This window comes from Bubalus kerabau, chromosome 15 (assembly GCF_029407905.1).
Source record: "Bubalus kerabau isolate K-KA32 ecotype Philippines breed swamp buffalo chromosome 15, PCC_UOA_SB_1v2, whole genome shotgun sequence".
Classification (NCBI taxonomy): domain Eukaryota; kingdom Metazoa; phylum Chordata; class Mammalia; order Artiodactyla; family Bovidae; genus Bubalus; species Bubalus kerabau.
The window spans coordinates 46,597,971-46,611,993 of record NC_073638.1 but is presented as its reverse complement, the minus strand read 5'-3'; the positions used below and the strand labels follow the sequence as shown (position 1 = coordinate 46,611,993).

Sequence of the window (14,023 nt, the reverse complement as noted above, 5' to 3'; positions counted from 1 at the left end):
GCAGACAGTCCTGGAGCCCCATGGTGGGCAATAATGCTTCCCTACCAGCCTTTATACCTCTCACTTGACCCAGTCCTCACCTTCTGACACTCGGAGCTCCCAGGGCTGTGGGATGGTGGGGCGATTGTCATTGGTGTCGATGACCATCACCGTCAGGGTAGCTGAGCCCACCAGGGCTGGGCTTCCTCTGTCTGTGGCCATCAGCACCAGCCTGAACACAGAGCACAATCAGGGGGTGGGGCCTGGGATAAGCGAGAACCCTGGGCAGGAACAGGAGGGCTCAGGACAGGTGGCAGGGGTAGAAGGGGGGAACTCAGGATGTGGCCTAGGGATTGAAGGGGATTTAATGCAGGACTCGAAATTGCGTGGACCCAGGAAAGAGTCTCAGGGTCTACAGAGCCAAGCTTCACCGTGTTTCGGCCCAGATCTCGCGGTCCAGGATAGCTGTGGTGGTGATAGTGCCCGTGGCTGGGTCTACATGGAACAATCCCCGGGCTGGCTGGGATGCGGCCAGACTGTAGGAGATCTGTCCACTGGGGCCTTGGTCCAGGTCATCTGCTTCCACCTGGCGGGAAGAGGAGGCTGCTGGCACTGGGCTGGTGGCAGACAAAGTCTGCCCAGCCCTGCCCCCATCTTCCTATCACACTCCACACCTGCAGCAGGGGTCCCTCCAAGGGCCTGGACTCTGGAAGGAAGGCCACGTAGTGGGGCTGCAGGAAGCGGGGCGCGTTGTCATTGGCATCTTGCAGGGTTAGGGTCAGCACAGAGAAAGCATAGGCTCCTCCACTCTCTGCCTGCAACACCAGTCGCAGCCGTGGGTTTGCCTCAAAATCCAGCCCCTCTGCTGAGCGGACTGTGATGGCTCCTGGGGGAAGGCAGAATGGATCACTGACAGACCTCTTGCTTGCCTGAGTGCCTCTGTCTCTGAGGCCTACCACTGCAGGGCAGCCCCTCCTCAACCAGAGTCTCCTGGGGCCCAAAAAGGAGCTCCCCCAGGAACCTGTCGCCCAGAGCCCCCTGCTCCTTCCCTTACCTGTACTAGGCTGGATGGAGAATGTCCCTTTCTCATTCCCACTGAGAATGCTGTATGTGATAGGTCCACTTGAGCCCCCTGCATGGATAGCCTTGGGGGAGACAACGGGAGTCCCTAAAGAAAGGAGGGCATTGGTTGAAGTGTGAGCACTAGACTGAGGGAGTTTGGGGAGCATTTTCACTGAGCAACCCAGCCCATCCAGGGATACAAAGCTGGGAGACATGGTTAGGGACTCACCTGGGGGTGCATTCTCACGGAGCATGGCTTCACTACTGGCTCGGGAGAAGCGGGGTCCATGCTCAGACTCCCCTTGCAGCCCAATAATGACCACACCAGTGGCAGAGCGAGCTGGACGGCCAAGGTCAGTTGCCACAATGAAGAGGACACGATCTCGGGGGCTCAGAGATACAGGAGAGCGGGACACACGGATTTCACCAGTGTAAGAGTCCACGGTGGTGCCAGGAGGTGGTGTGCCTGCCAGCCGGTACAGGATGGAGGCATTGGCACCAGCATCACGGTCTTCAGCTCGCAGAGTGGCCAGAGGCAGAATTGGAGTGCTGAAGACAGGGCCTGGGCGGGGCAGGCGCAGCCTCAGGGGACTGGTGGGGAAGGTGGGCGCGTGGTCATTGACATCACGCACTGTGATGGTGACGGGCACTGTGGTGCTTAGGGGCCCAGCAGCTGCACTGTCCACTGCATTCACTGTAAAGGCATAGCTGGGACACTGCTCTCTGTCAAGGGTGGTGGCTGTGCGCAATTCCCCAGAGCTGGGCTCTAGCAGGAAGGCTCCTGCTGCACCTGTACCCAGGTAGTAGGTCACACGACCATTGGCCCCAGCATCAGGATCATGAGCCTGCAGCTGCAGCAGGAGGGTCCCTGCAGGTGCGTCCTCAGGCACCTCCACAGAGTAGGAGGGCACAGGGAAGGCTGGGGCATGGTCATTGGCATCCAGTACTGTCACTGTCACAAGAAGCGTAGCGCTGAGAGCTGGCTGGCCTCCATCCCGGGCTTCTATCTGCAGCTGGAATGCTGGCTCCACCTCCCGGTCTAGTGGCCTCATGGTGCCAAACTCCCCAGAAGCTAGGTCCAGGACAAAGGCTCCTGAGGGGTCCCCATCTGCAGAGAAGGGCATGCACACAGAAACATACATGTGTCAGCCCATGGGAGAGAGGGTGATTTACAGGCAACGGAAAAGAAAGGGAGAGAGAGGGCGAGAGAGAGGGAGAAGGGTAGGAGAGGAAAAGTGGAATAAAGGCAGAGAAACAAAGAGAAACACAGAAGGTAAAGAAAGAGACTATAAAGTAGTTTTTCTCAAAGTGTGGTCTGGGGGCCCCAAGAATCCCCCTGAGACCCTTTTGGGAGTACATAAGATCAGAACTATTTTCATAGCAATACTAAGACATTATATGACTTTTCCATTCTCATCAACTCACAAATGCAGAGTGGAGTCCAGATGCTACATGACATGTGATGATGTCATAACTTGGATGGTTAATGGAATGTGTGCTTACGTAATGTTGTGATTTCCAGAATATTCTAGGTAAAAAGTTTAAAGCATAAATGTGTTTTCAATAGATTCACTCAGCTTTTGTTAGCTTGTGTTCAATCATACCTGCTTTAATCTTTGCAACCTCATTATTGTCCAACAAAATGGACCGTAAATCTCCTTGGGCCTATGCAGAAATACAGCAAGTGGTATGTTTTATTGGCTTGTTTTACAATGATATTTAAAAGTGTTCTCAGTTTTAATATCAAATGTGGTAAATAATGGTATGTGTTTATTATATATATGTTCAATTATTATATCATATTTTATTATATCAATAAATGCTGATATCATATAAGCCAAAGTTCTTTACAGTTCTTAAAAATTAAGATATAAGGGTTCCTCCATCCTACACTGTTGGTGGGAATGTAAACTGGTACAGCCACTATGGAGAACAGTATTGAGGTTCCTTTAAAAACTAGAGATACCATATGATCCTTCAATCCTATTCCTGGGAAAATATCTGGAGAAAAATATAGTCCAAAAGGATACATGCATCCTTCAATGTTCACTGCAGCACTGTTTACAGAAGCCAAAACATGGAAGCAACCTAAATTTCCATCCACAGATGAATGGGTAAAGAAGATGTGGTACATATATACAATAGAATATTATTCAGTCATTAAAAATGAAATAACACCATTTGCAGCAACATGGATGGATCCAGAGGTTGTCATACTGAGTGAAGAAAGTCAGACAGGGAAGAGAAATATATATCACTTATATGTGGAATCTAAAAAGAAATGATACAAATTTATTTATTTACAAAACAGAAACAGACTCACAGACTTAGAGACCTTAAAGGGGAAGGGTGGGGAGAAGGGATAGTTAGGGAGTTTGCAATTGACATGTACATGCTACTGTATTTAAAATGGATAACCAACAAGGACCAACTGTATAGCACAAGGAACTCGACTCAACATTACGTAATAACCTAAATGGGAAAAGAATTTGAAAAAGAATAGAGTACATGTTTATGATAACTGAATCACTTTGCTGTACACCTGAAACTATCACAACTGTTATAGTTAATCAACTGTACTCCAATATAAAATAAAAAGTTAAAAAAAATAATGTTAAAGTTCCTGAGATGAAAAGATTTGAGAACAACTACTCTACAGGGAGAAACAATCAAGAAAGAAAAGATACAGGAAGATAAAAAGAGACAAAGAGGGAGATCAAATACTGGAGGGGCATAGAAAGAGATGCTTGGAGACCCAGAAACATAAAGGGAAGGAAAAGGGGATCCAGGCACACTGGGTCTGGGACACAGGCCAACAAGAAGTAGCCCTGGGCAAGTAGGTACGGGAAGGTTCTCACCCAGGATGCGGTACTGCAGCTGCCCGTTGGCTCCCACATCCGGGTCAGAGGCCCGCAGCGTGGTAAGGGTCTGGGGGTCCTGGCCCTCGGGTACCTCCAGGGAGAGATGGGCACTCCCAAAGGTTGGGGCATGGTCATTCTCATCCTCCACAGCCACTCGCACTGTGACGTGAGTCAACAGTGGAGGCGAGCCCCCGTCCCGGGCATATACTGTTGGGAAGCAAAGTCAATGAGATTTATCCTCCTCCCATGGAGGAATCCACACCACATGTGTTCACCAGGTGCACACAAAAATTAGAATATGTCTACCTTTTCACACCCCACAAGCACTCAGGCATGCATACATATATGTGGTGGTGTAACAGGAAACACACTAAATGAGATAACAAGAGATCTGGGTTCAAGTCCCAGCTCTGCCACTTCCAAGCTGTGTTAGCCTGAGCTAACCTCTTTGGTACTCAGTGTCCATATGCTGCTGCTGCTACTGCTAAGTCACTTCAGTCATGTTCGACTCTGTGTGACCCCACAGACGGCAGCCCACCAGGCTCCTCTGTCCCTGGGATTCCCCAGGCAAGAACACTGAAGTGGGTTGCCGTTTACTTCTCCAATGCATGAAAGTGAAAAGTGAAAGTGAAGTCGCTCAGTCATGTCTGACTCTTCGTGACCCCATGGACTGCAGCCTACCAGGCTCCTCTGCCCATGGGATTTTCCAGGCAAGAGTACTGGAGTGGGTTGTCATTGCCTTCTCCATATGCACCTCTGTTAAATGCCTGTAGTGTAATCTGAGGGAATCCTAGAAGGCACAGCTGTGACATTATGTATTTGAGAGTTAGTATAATCACAGTGGTTACAGCCTAGAAGTCAGTTCACCTTGTACTCTGACAAACTCCCCCAAAGGATTAAAAATACAAGCTGTGCTGTAAGAGGTAGAAGTTTCTTGAAGGTACTTTGGGGGTCCTGCCCATGTAACAGTGGTGTTTATGCCACCTCAGGCTTTGGGGAGCCTGTCAGTGTATACCTGTCAAGTTGATCTCCTCCTGCTCCTCCCGATCCAGAGCCCGAAGAGTGGTAAGGACCCCGGTGTCTGGATCCAGGGAGAAGTTTTCGCCAGAGATGCCTCCATAAGTCACTTGCCCGTTGGCCCCTGAGGAGAGCCAGCGTGGGATAAGATCACAGGGTGAATATACCCTTTCTTGACCCAGTCCCTCCCTCTTCCAACTTATCCCCTCACGCTTACCCAGATCGGGGTCGGTTGCCTGCAGAGTGAGCAGAGATGTTCCAGGCGGGCTGTTCTCCCGCAAGAGGACGCTGTACTCCTGCTGTTGGAAAGCGGGTGCCTCGTCGTTGACGTCGGCGACACTGACAGTCAGAAGCTGCGTGGCCGAGCGCGGTGGGGAGCCGTGGTCAGAGGCCACCACAGTCAGCACGTACTCAGCTCGCTGTTCGCGGTCCAGAGACCGCACCACGGACAGCGCTCCTAGGTAAGTGGTGGGCAGGTTGGAAGAAAACACTCGCTCTGCATTAGCATCCTCCTCGTCCCCATCCCTCCCAGCGGTCCAACTCACCGGTGCTGGGGTGTAGCCGGAAACAGCCGTCCGCGCCAGCTGCCAGGCGATAGGACACCCGTGCGGCCTCGCCCAGGTCGGGGTCCCGGGCTACCACGTGCAGCGCCGTGGGCCCGGGCGGGTGATCCTCAGGGAGGCGCACACGTGAGGGCGAGGCAAAGACTGGAGCATTGTCATTCTCATCCGTGACAAAGACGCGCGCGGAAACGCGTGCTGTGCGGCGGCGGCTGGCGTTGGCGGGCCGGTCAGTGGCTTCCACGAGCAGCAGCAGAGCGGGAGTGGTCTCCCGATCCAGGCCTCGCGGGGCGCTGAGCGCCCCAGTGCGCGCGTCCAGGCGAAGCGCGGGCACAGGCGGCTCTTGGCGCAGCAGGCGGTAGCGCACATCGCTGTTGGGGCCGGGGCCGTCGGCGTCGGACGCGCGGAAAGTGTACAAGGTCGCGCCAGGCTCCGGGTTCTCTGGGAGCGCCAAAGCCAGCGGGTCGCGCGCGAAGGCCGGCGCGTGCTCGTTCTCGTCCTGCACGCGCACCTGCACTCGCAGCAGCCGCGCGCCCGCGCCTCCCGGCCCCTCGGCGCGCACCGTGAGCGCGCGCCAAGCCGGACCCGTCTCGAAGTCCAGGGGCCGCGCCAGGTACAAGCGCCCAGAGGCCGCGTCCAGCGCAAAGGTGCCCTCTGGGTCGGCGCCGCCCACCAGTGTGTAGGTAAGGGCGCCCACCCCCGCCTGCTCCGGCGGCGCCACAGAGCCCAACAGGGAGCCGGGCCGGAGCCCCTCGGCTGCTGTCACGGTCAGCACGACAGGCACAGGCGCCACCGGGTCTGGCTCTGAGGGTTCCGGTGGAGGCTCAGCCGAGCGAGTGGAGGGAAGCACCTGTTATGGACCCGGGAAGGAGGACGGAATCAGGGTGACCCAAGTAAAAGAGAATCTGGGCTGGCCTGCTGAGCATTAGGAGGGGTGGTCAGAGTAGCCGTCTAGAGGAGAGGGCACAAGGGCTTAGGAAGATGGCACTCCGGGAGGGGGTGCCCACGTTGGTGGCCAAGGAGACTTGGATAGATTGGAGGAAGGGCAGCCATACCTGCACTAGCAGCTGGAGGCTGGAGCTCCGAGGGGGGCTGCCTTGGTCATGAGCGCTCAATGTCAGCACGTAGTGTGGCCGCTCTGCTCGGATCAGGGGTGCTGCCGTGAGCAGCTCTCCCGAGTGAGGGTGCAGGGAGAAGAGCTCTGAGCCAGGACCTGGGGATGGGCAGAGCAAGGGTGAGGGCTTCCATTTCAGAGCTGGGCATATCATGAGGACAGGCCATCCACCACCAACTCCCTTCTCTCCACTCCCCATATACCAGTTAGCATGTACAGGATGGTTCCATTCTCCCCCTCATCTGGATCCTTGGCCTGCAGGGTTGTCACCAATGTTCCTGGAGGCACACCATCTGGTACCTGTGGGAACACACAACTCATCTACACTTGTATCCCTCCGTTCTTGAGACAACCCAGGATATATTCCCCTAACCTTTGTGCAGACAAAGCCCCCTTTCTACTCTCACACCTGTTCCAAGATGCAGTTTCTTTTACCTCTATCTAGAGTTCTAAGCGGACACCCACATACTCTCTTACTTCTTCAAGGCAGGGCCCTGCAGCTTCACATACCTGTATGGGGAGGCCTCCACCAGCAGCCCCTGAGGCCTGCAGGAAGGTGGGGCTGTTGTCATTGAGGTCAAGCACTGCGATGTGCACGGTGCCTGTGGTGCTGCGGGGTGGGCTCCCTGCATCCTGAACCTGCACCAGAAGCTGGTAGCTGCTCTGCCGCTCACGGTCCAGAGTTTGTAGTGTGGTCACCTCTCCTGCAAGTGCAGGATAGACAGAGAGCATGTGTGGGGTAGCCAGAGATAAGAGCCTGGGGTCTGTGAGAGGCTGGGGCTGGGGGAGTGTGGAAAGGAATGCCCGGGGAAAACTCCGAGCTTAGTCCTGGTCCCCATGACCAGGCTCCGGGGATTGTGTCTGGGTGTTCACCATTCCGAGGATGAGGCTATGGGATCTCAGATTTTGGGTCCCAGTGCTCACCAGTCTGGGGGTGGATGCGGAAGGCCTTGCTGTCTTCTGACAGCTGTCGCAGGCTGTAGGTCAGACGTCCGTTGATTCCTGAATCTCGGTCAGTGGCAAAGACCCGACCCACGCTTGTCCCTGGGGGCTGGTTCTCAGCCACAGCCAGGAAGGTGGGCTCCTCAGACAAGCGGGGACTGTGGTCGTTCTGGTTGAGGATGCTGATCCTCACGGTGGCCGTGGCTGTCTGCTGCCCCAACTCAGCTTTGGATCCAGACACTGCCATTACTTTCAGTGTGTACAACTCCTGGGCCTCATGGTCCAGTGCTGCCCGCACCCACAGCCATCCACTCTGTGGTTCCAGGCCAAAGGGGCTACCTGGCCCATCTGCTGCAAGGTGGTAGGTGACAGGGCCCCCATCTGGTGCTCGAGCCTGCACTTGTAGGACTTGAGTTCCAGGAGTGGTGCCTGAGGGCAGGTCTACACGGTAGGTAGGGCTGTCGAAGTGGGGAGCCAGCCCACGGGTCCCCAAGTCCTGTACCACCACCCTCAGTCGAAAGTGGCTGGTGCGAGGTGGGGAGCCTCCATCCCGGGCTTCTAGCTCCAGTTCATGGGCTGGCCCCCCCGGAGGCCCCAGAGGTCCCATAAGCCGTATGTGGCCTGTGGTGGGGTCCACAGTGAAGGCCCCACCACCCCCAGCAAGCAGGGTAAAGGTGACTCGACTGTTAACTCCTGAGTCGGGGTCCAGAGCCCGCAGTGTATAGATGAGGGTCCCTGGGGCAGTGCTCGATGGCAGCAGCACTGTGTCTTCAGGCGCAGGGAAGGCAGGGGAGTTGTCGTTCACGTCGTCCAGCAGCACGCGCACCCGAGCTACAGCGAAAGCCGGCGGCACTCCACTGCCTGCCCGCACCTCCAGCTCCAGCACTGGTCCCAGCAGCTCCCGGTCCAGAGGGCGAAGTGTCTGTAACAGTCCAGTGGCCCCATCTAGGGAGAAGAGTCCTCGGGGATCACCCCCTGATAGGGCGAGGGTCACAGGCCCCAAGCGACCTAGGGAAAAGAGAGCAGTCAGAAAAGAGATGGGGACACCTTCTAAGTTGGAGCCCAGACTCTGATCCCCAAAAGGGCTAGGTAGTGTCCACATCTGGGCCTTTCAAAGTGTTAGGGGAGAGGCAGGTGTTGGCAGAGAAGCTGGGTGGCACTAGGGTGATATTTGTGTACCTGGGGATGAAGCAGAGTGCCTGCACCACGCCCAAGGAGGTGGCGGACTAGAACCAGAGAGTTTTGTATCGGGACTGTCAGTGGTGTTATACCCGAGGCTTACATTGGGGTGTCTGGGTACGGCACCACGTGGATATAATGATAAGGGATACCTGGTGGATTGTGTGCCTGGACTACGCCCACACTGGTGCCTGGTGCCACATCCTCTGGCACAGAAAAGACATACTGAAGCTGCTCAAATACTGGTGGTACAGGAGTTCCAGGCACAATGCTGATGTTGACTCGGGCACTGGGCTCCGCCTGCAGGCCACCTCCATCCCGAGCCCCAATCTCCAGCTGCACCATGGAACTGGCCCGTCTGGCCAAGGGCCAGGCTACTGTCAATAGTCCTGGGAGGAGGGACAGAAGTGGAGATGCATAAGGAAACAGAATATCACTGGAAGGGTTGGGGTGGAGGGCAGGTGGGGAGGCAAGCCCTGGGAATGGGAGGATCCTCACCTGAGTGCTCGTCCAAGGCAAAGAGCGGGGGGCTGTTGCCAGCCAGGATGTGGTAGGAGAGTCGCCCATGGGGTCCCTGATCAGGGTCATGGGCACGTACCCTCAGCACAGCTGTGCCTGGTGCACTCTGGGCGCTCAGACTGGCGGCATACTCCCGTGGATAAAATTGAGGTGGGTTGTCATTCTCGTCTGACACAAACACCTTCACATATACCATAGACTTGAGGCCTCCCTAGTAAGACGTGCAGCCATTAAGTCAGGTGGGTCTTGATTGGCCCTGCTGAGTGCCCTCCCCGCAACCTGCCCACAGTCTGCCCACTCACCCCGTCCACAGCTGTCACTGTGAAGTCAAAGCTTGAGGGCCCCTGATCGCGGTCCAGGGTCCGGGTCGTACACACGTCACCACTGTGGGCATCGATGCGGAACGGGGGAGACCCTGAGGTCCCAAGTCCGGCACCCAAGGAATAGGAGAGGAGGCCAAATGGGCCACTGTCTGCATCTGTGGCTGTCACCTGGGGAGAGGCTGGGGTGAGTGATGCCCCATCTTTTTGGCCAGAAAAGCCATAGTTAAGTATCAATTAGAAGGAGCAGACCCTCGGCCAGGTGGTGCCCAGAGTCTTTGGATGGTGCATACACAGAAGGGACTAGTAGGTTACGGGCTAAACTCTAAACCCAGCTCAGATCTCACCACTTGTGTTAGGTTCCTATGAGCCTCTGATCACAACTGATTTTTGTCAACTGATAGATATATAACTTTGTTTTATGTGTGTTTCTTTTTAAAGGCACCTTATTTAATATATATTGTTGGCTGACTAACACTGAACTCAGGGCTAATGGCACAACTCATATCTAAGTGAAACTGACGTGTATTTTTTCTATAAGGCACAGCACACCCTCTTGCTTTTAAGAACACGGACAGCACTTCAGCACTACAGTTGGGGACCATTCTAAACAGCAAAGTCACCAAACAGAAAGCACAAAAATGTGAAAAATGTGGTACCATATAGACCACGAAAAGGACCCTTGTTTACAACATAAGAGCTGAAACACGAAGGCAGGGCATTGCCTTGTTCGACCTCAGCTGGAATGTGCTCATCGAGAGACTTGAATTTTCCATCCTTCTGCACATGTCCGGGAATGACAGTGAAAACTCCATGAGTGTGGATTCAAGGGTTACAGAGAAATTTTAGACAGTTGGTGAATTCACAAATACAGAATCTGCAAATGGATGAAGGCCAACTATATTTAAAAGGAAAGTGCTAAGGGCTGTGACAGCAAGTGCCAGGTGGGTCACAACAAGTGAATAAACATCACCAAGTCTCAGAATCTCTCCAAGCAGAGCACTGGCTGACCTACAGAGTTATTCAGACTGCTGTTATAGGCCTGCCCTTTATTGAGTTTGGTCATTAAGTGGGATCTGATTGATCGCTGGGCTGATGAGGGTCTGCTCTATGCATTTATGTATGTGGCTTATGCATCCTTCACATCCCTTCTTCTCTCGAGCCAATCTAACTGGAAATGAGAGACAGAGAACTGCAGGTCTATAGGACAATATTCAGGTCATTAAGTTCCAGGGGTTCTCCCAAACTAAGAAATAGGGAAAGGCTTTCCTGGTGACTTCTCGGACATCTCCCAGATTGGCTCAGGTAGGGTTTATGATTGGACACCAAAGTCAGGAGCCTCTGAACATTTCAGAGTCAGATCAGTGGGAAACCCCATTCCAAAAGCTTCAGAGCTTAAGACAGGGCCAGGCGCACAGTAGGTACTCTATGTAAATTTGTTCATTGAGTAAACAGACATTTGGATTGCCCTGCCTTACAACAAAAACTTCTCTCAAAGGAAGTTTTATAAATTGGGTGCACATTAGGCCCTCAAGAGTGGGTTAGCTGGTGCAGACTGCTGTGGCTGTGACAAAGTACTCTTTGTGGCTCTGAGGGCCTCAGGGTCATGACATGCTGTGGAAAGGAAGCTGGAGAGTTTCCCTTTCTCAGCCAGAAAATGTTGCTCAGAGAGAAGCGAAGCCAAGGACTTCTGATTGTTGCCCAGGCCCTTGACAGAAGTGATTTGTGCCATTGTTTACCCTCCTGAGAGACACTAAGACCTTGCCATGCTGAGCCCTGGAAACAGCTCCTGCTCCAACTCTTTACTGTGGCCATGGACCCGGATATCCCAGGAGACAAACTTCCCCCCACATCCATCTGGTGGGCAGCAGCACAGCTGCAGCACAATCTCCAGAAGCTGTTAAAGACCTCTGCCCTCTGACTCGCTGCAGGAAGAAAGCAATAAATAGTGGTCAAGGAGGTTGTCAGGAAGTGACCCCAAAAGGCACAGGGGCCAGTGAGTGGAAATGACCAAGGCAGAAGTGAGTTTTCTGGACTGTGCAGCCTCTGCTCAGAAGTTTCACTGCAAAGGCACAGCCTCCATTGTCAGCAGGCTCTCAGCCCCTCTTCACAGTCCAACCTTGGTCAGCTCCCTCTCCAGCTCTGCCTGAAAGCTGTAACTAACCTCACCTCTCTCCTCTTGTTTCCCCCACCTCCCCGGCCCCCAGCTCTCATCAAATTCATTAATGCAAGAAGGAAATAAAGACCTTCATGTGTAAACTCTCTAAAATTCCTACTAGACCACAAACTTACTGCATCTGCTCCATGCTGACTTCCTTCCCAGGAGTCTCTCCTGCTTCTCCTGCCACTGCTTCCCCACTGTCCAGCCTTCCTCCACCTTCCCTTACTCTGTCTGTTATACACTGTTGTTCCCTGGAACCTTTCCTTGGCATCTTCTTCTACACATTCTCTGAGTGCCTTCTCTTCCCCTGCTGTGGCTCTGATGATGATCTGTACTTTGACCCAGACCACTCCTCTGTGCTCCCAACTTGTACATCCAGATGCCTGCTCAACATCTCCACTTGGATGTCCCACAGGCACCTTAAATCCAACCTGTCCTAAACTAAACTCATGATCATTCCAACCTCTCTCTAATGATTCTTCCATCTACGCAGCTGCTCGAGCCAGAAATCTGTTCTTCCCTTTTCCTCTGCCGACATATCAATCAACTGGGGACCAAGTAAATCCTCATTATCCTTCTTATTTGTCTATTCCTCTCCATTACCATTATCGCTGTTCTGACTCAGGCCTGAGTTGTCTCTCCCCTGGGCTACTATAGTTCCCTTTTGATAGGTGTCTGACCCTCCAGTCTTGTCCTCTACACCAGGACTTCTCAACCTCTGCATGACTGACATTTTGGACCAAACATTTCTTTGTCGTGGTGCTGTCACGTGCATTTTAGAATGCTTGGCAGCATCTCTAGCTACTAAATGGGCTTCCCAGTTGGTGGTAAAGAATCTGCCTGTTAATGCAGGAGATGCAGGAGACGTGGCTTTGATCCCTGAGTCAGGAAGATCCCCTGGAGGAGGAAATGCAACCCACTCCAGTAATCTTGCCTAGAAAATCCCATGGACAGAGGAGCCTGGCAGGCTGCAGTCCAAGGGGTCACAGTCAGACACAACTGAGCAACTGAGCTTGCACGCATGCAATCCACTAGGTACTGATAAATCCCACCAGTTGTGACAACCAAAAATGTCTTTAGATGTTGACAAATGTCCCCTCCAGAGGGCAAAATCACCAGCTGTTGTGAACCACTGCTCTGCACTAACAAAAGCATCTTTTGAGAGAACAAATATGATCAAATTATTCCTCTACTCAAAAAGCTTCAATGTCTTCTAAATAAAAATACTCACACTCCTTGGCTTGGCTTCATTCCTCACTGTCTGGCCTCCTGCAGTGTCATCTCCCACTCTTTCATCTCACACCTTAAACTCCAGAGACACTGAGCCACTTGTAGGCCCTTGAACAAGTCAGACAGGTCAGGCTCTTGCTCTTCTCTCTGCATGTCACCTCTGTATGGAACCCTTCCCTTATCTGGTTCCCTCGTCAGCTCCTGCTTATCCTTTGTCTCAGCTCAAAGGTCCTTTCCTTTGGGAAAACATTCAAACTGCCCATCTGTAACTCATATATATCTCCATATGGAAGTTTCTTTTATTGCAGTAGAACTGTTTCTTTGCATATGAATCTCCCCTCTAAACTGTAAACTCCATGAATTAGGTAGCAGTTACTCAATCATTACTGTATTCTGTGTCCCTACTGACAGATATTCAAATGAATATTGAATGAATCAAATCTTAAGACTTCTTGTAAAGGTTATGAACACTCAGTAGTCAATTTCACCCCTGCTTCCCTATGATTACCACTAGTAAAAACTCCAGGAAACCACCTGGAGAGATGCCCTCTTGCTTCAGGCACTAGTGAGGAGGGAAGTTAGAAGCCACAGCCCACTGGTCTTGGGCCAAGAGGGAGAGTAAACACATGGGAGAGTGCGTGGAAGCTGGACAGCAGTAGGCAGGCAAGCACCCAGAGTCTGGCCAAATGGGAGGTCAGCCAGGTCCAGGCACTGGCCTGAAAGTCTAGGCAAACAGCAGCTTCTAGAAGATGATCAGGGGTCTTCTGAGACATAAACATTTCTTCCTAAGAGACCTCCCTGCCTCCAGTCTCCTCTCCTGCATCCATAATTCTGTGGGAGAGCCAAAGCAATCTTTCCAGAAGACATATCAGATTTGCCTAGAACCTCCCGTTGGTTCCCTGTGATTTTTAAAATAAAGTCAAAGCTGATGATCCGGTCCCTGTCTACTCTCTTGTCTCCCCATAACTCTCTCATCAGCACAGTTGAGGCCAACCTGAACAATGCTGCCCATAAACACATATCATGGTGTCCTGCAGCTTTTTCTGTGGGCTTGGAGTTCCTGTCCATACACCCCATAT

General features: G+C 52.8%; 1 protein-coding gene across 1 annotated transcript in view; it reads right to left on the bottom strand.

The window, feature by feature from the left end:
• The window catches only part of DCHS1 (dachsous cadherin-related 1), a 36,643-nt gene that overhangs the window by 4,549 nt on the left and 18,071 nt on the right, over positions 1-14,023 (bottom strand). Inside the window, exons 3-18 of the mRNA XM_055548809.1 lie at positions 9,536-9,724; positions 9,213-9,444; positions 8,867-9,103; positions 7,518-8,543; positions 7,104-7,297; positions 6,797-6,893; positions 6,535-6,692; positions 5,465-6,329; positions 5,137-5,376; positions 4,918-5,043; positions 3,900-4,109; positions 1,271-2,149; positions 1,034-1,147; positions 654-865; positions 411-565; positions 81-211 (exon numbers count right to left, since the gene is read on the bottom strand). Coding sequence (XP_055404784.1) covers positions 81-211; positions 411-565; positions 654-865; positions 1,034-1,147; positions 1,271-2,149; positions 3,900-4,109; positions 4,918-5,043; positions 5,137-5,376; positions 5,465-6,329; positions 6,535-6,692; positions 6,797-6,893; positions 7,104-7,297; positions 7,518-8,543; positions 8,867-9,103; positions 9,213-9,444; positions 9,536-9,724 — 5,065 coding nt within the window. The remainder of the gene's footprint in view (positions 1-80; positions 212-410; positions 566-653; positions 866-1,033; positions 1,148-1,270; positions 2,150-3,899; positions 4,110-4,917; positions 5,044-5,136; positions 5,377-5,464; positions 6,330-6,534; positions 6,693-6,796; positions 6,894-7,103; positions 7,298-7,517; positions 8,544-8,866; positions 9,104-9,212; positions 9,445-9,535; positions 9,725-14,023) is intronic.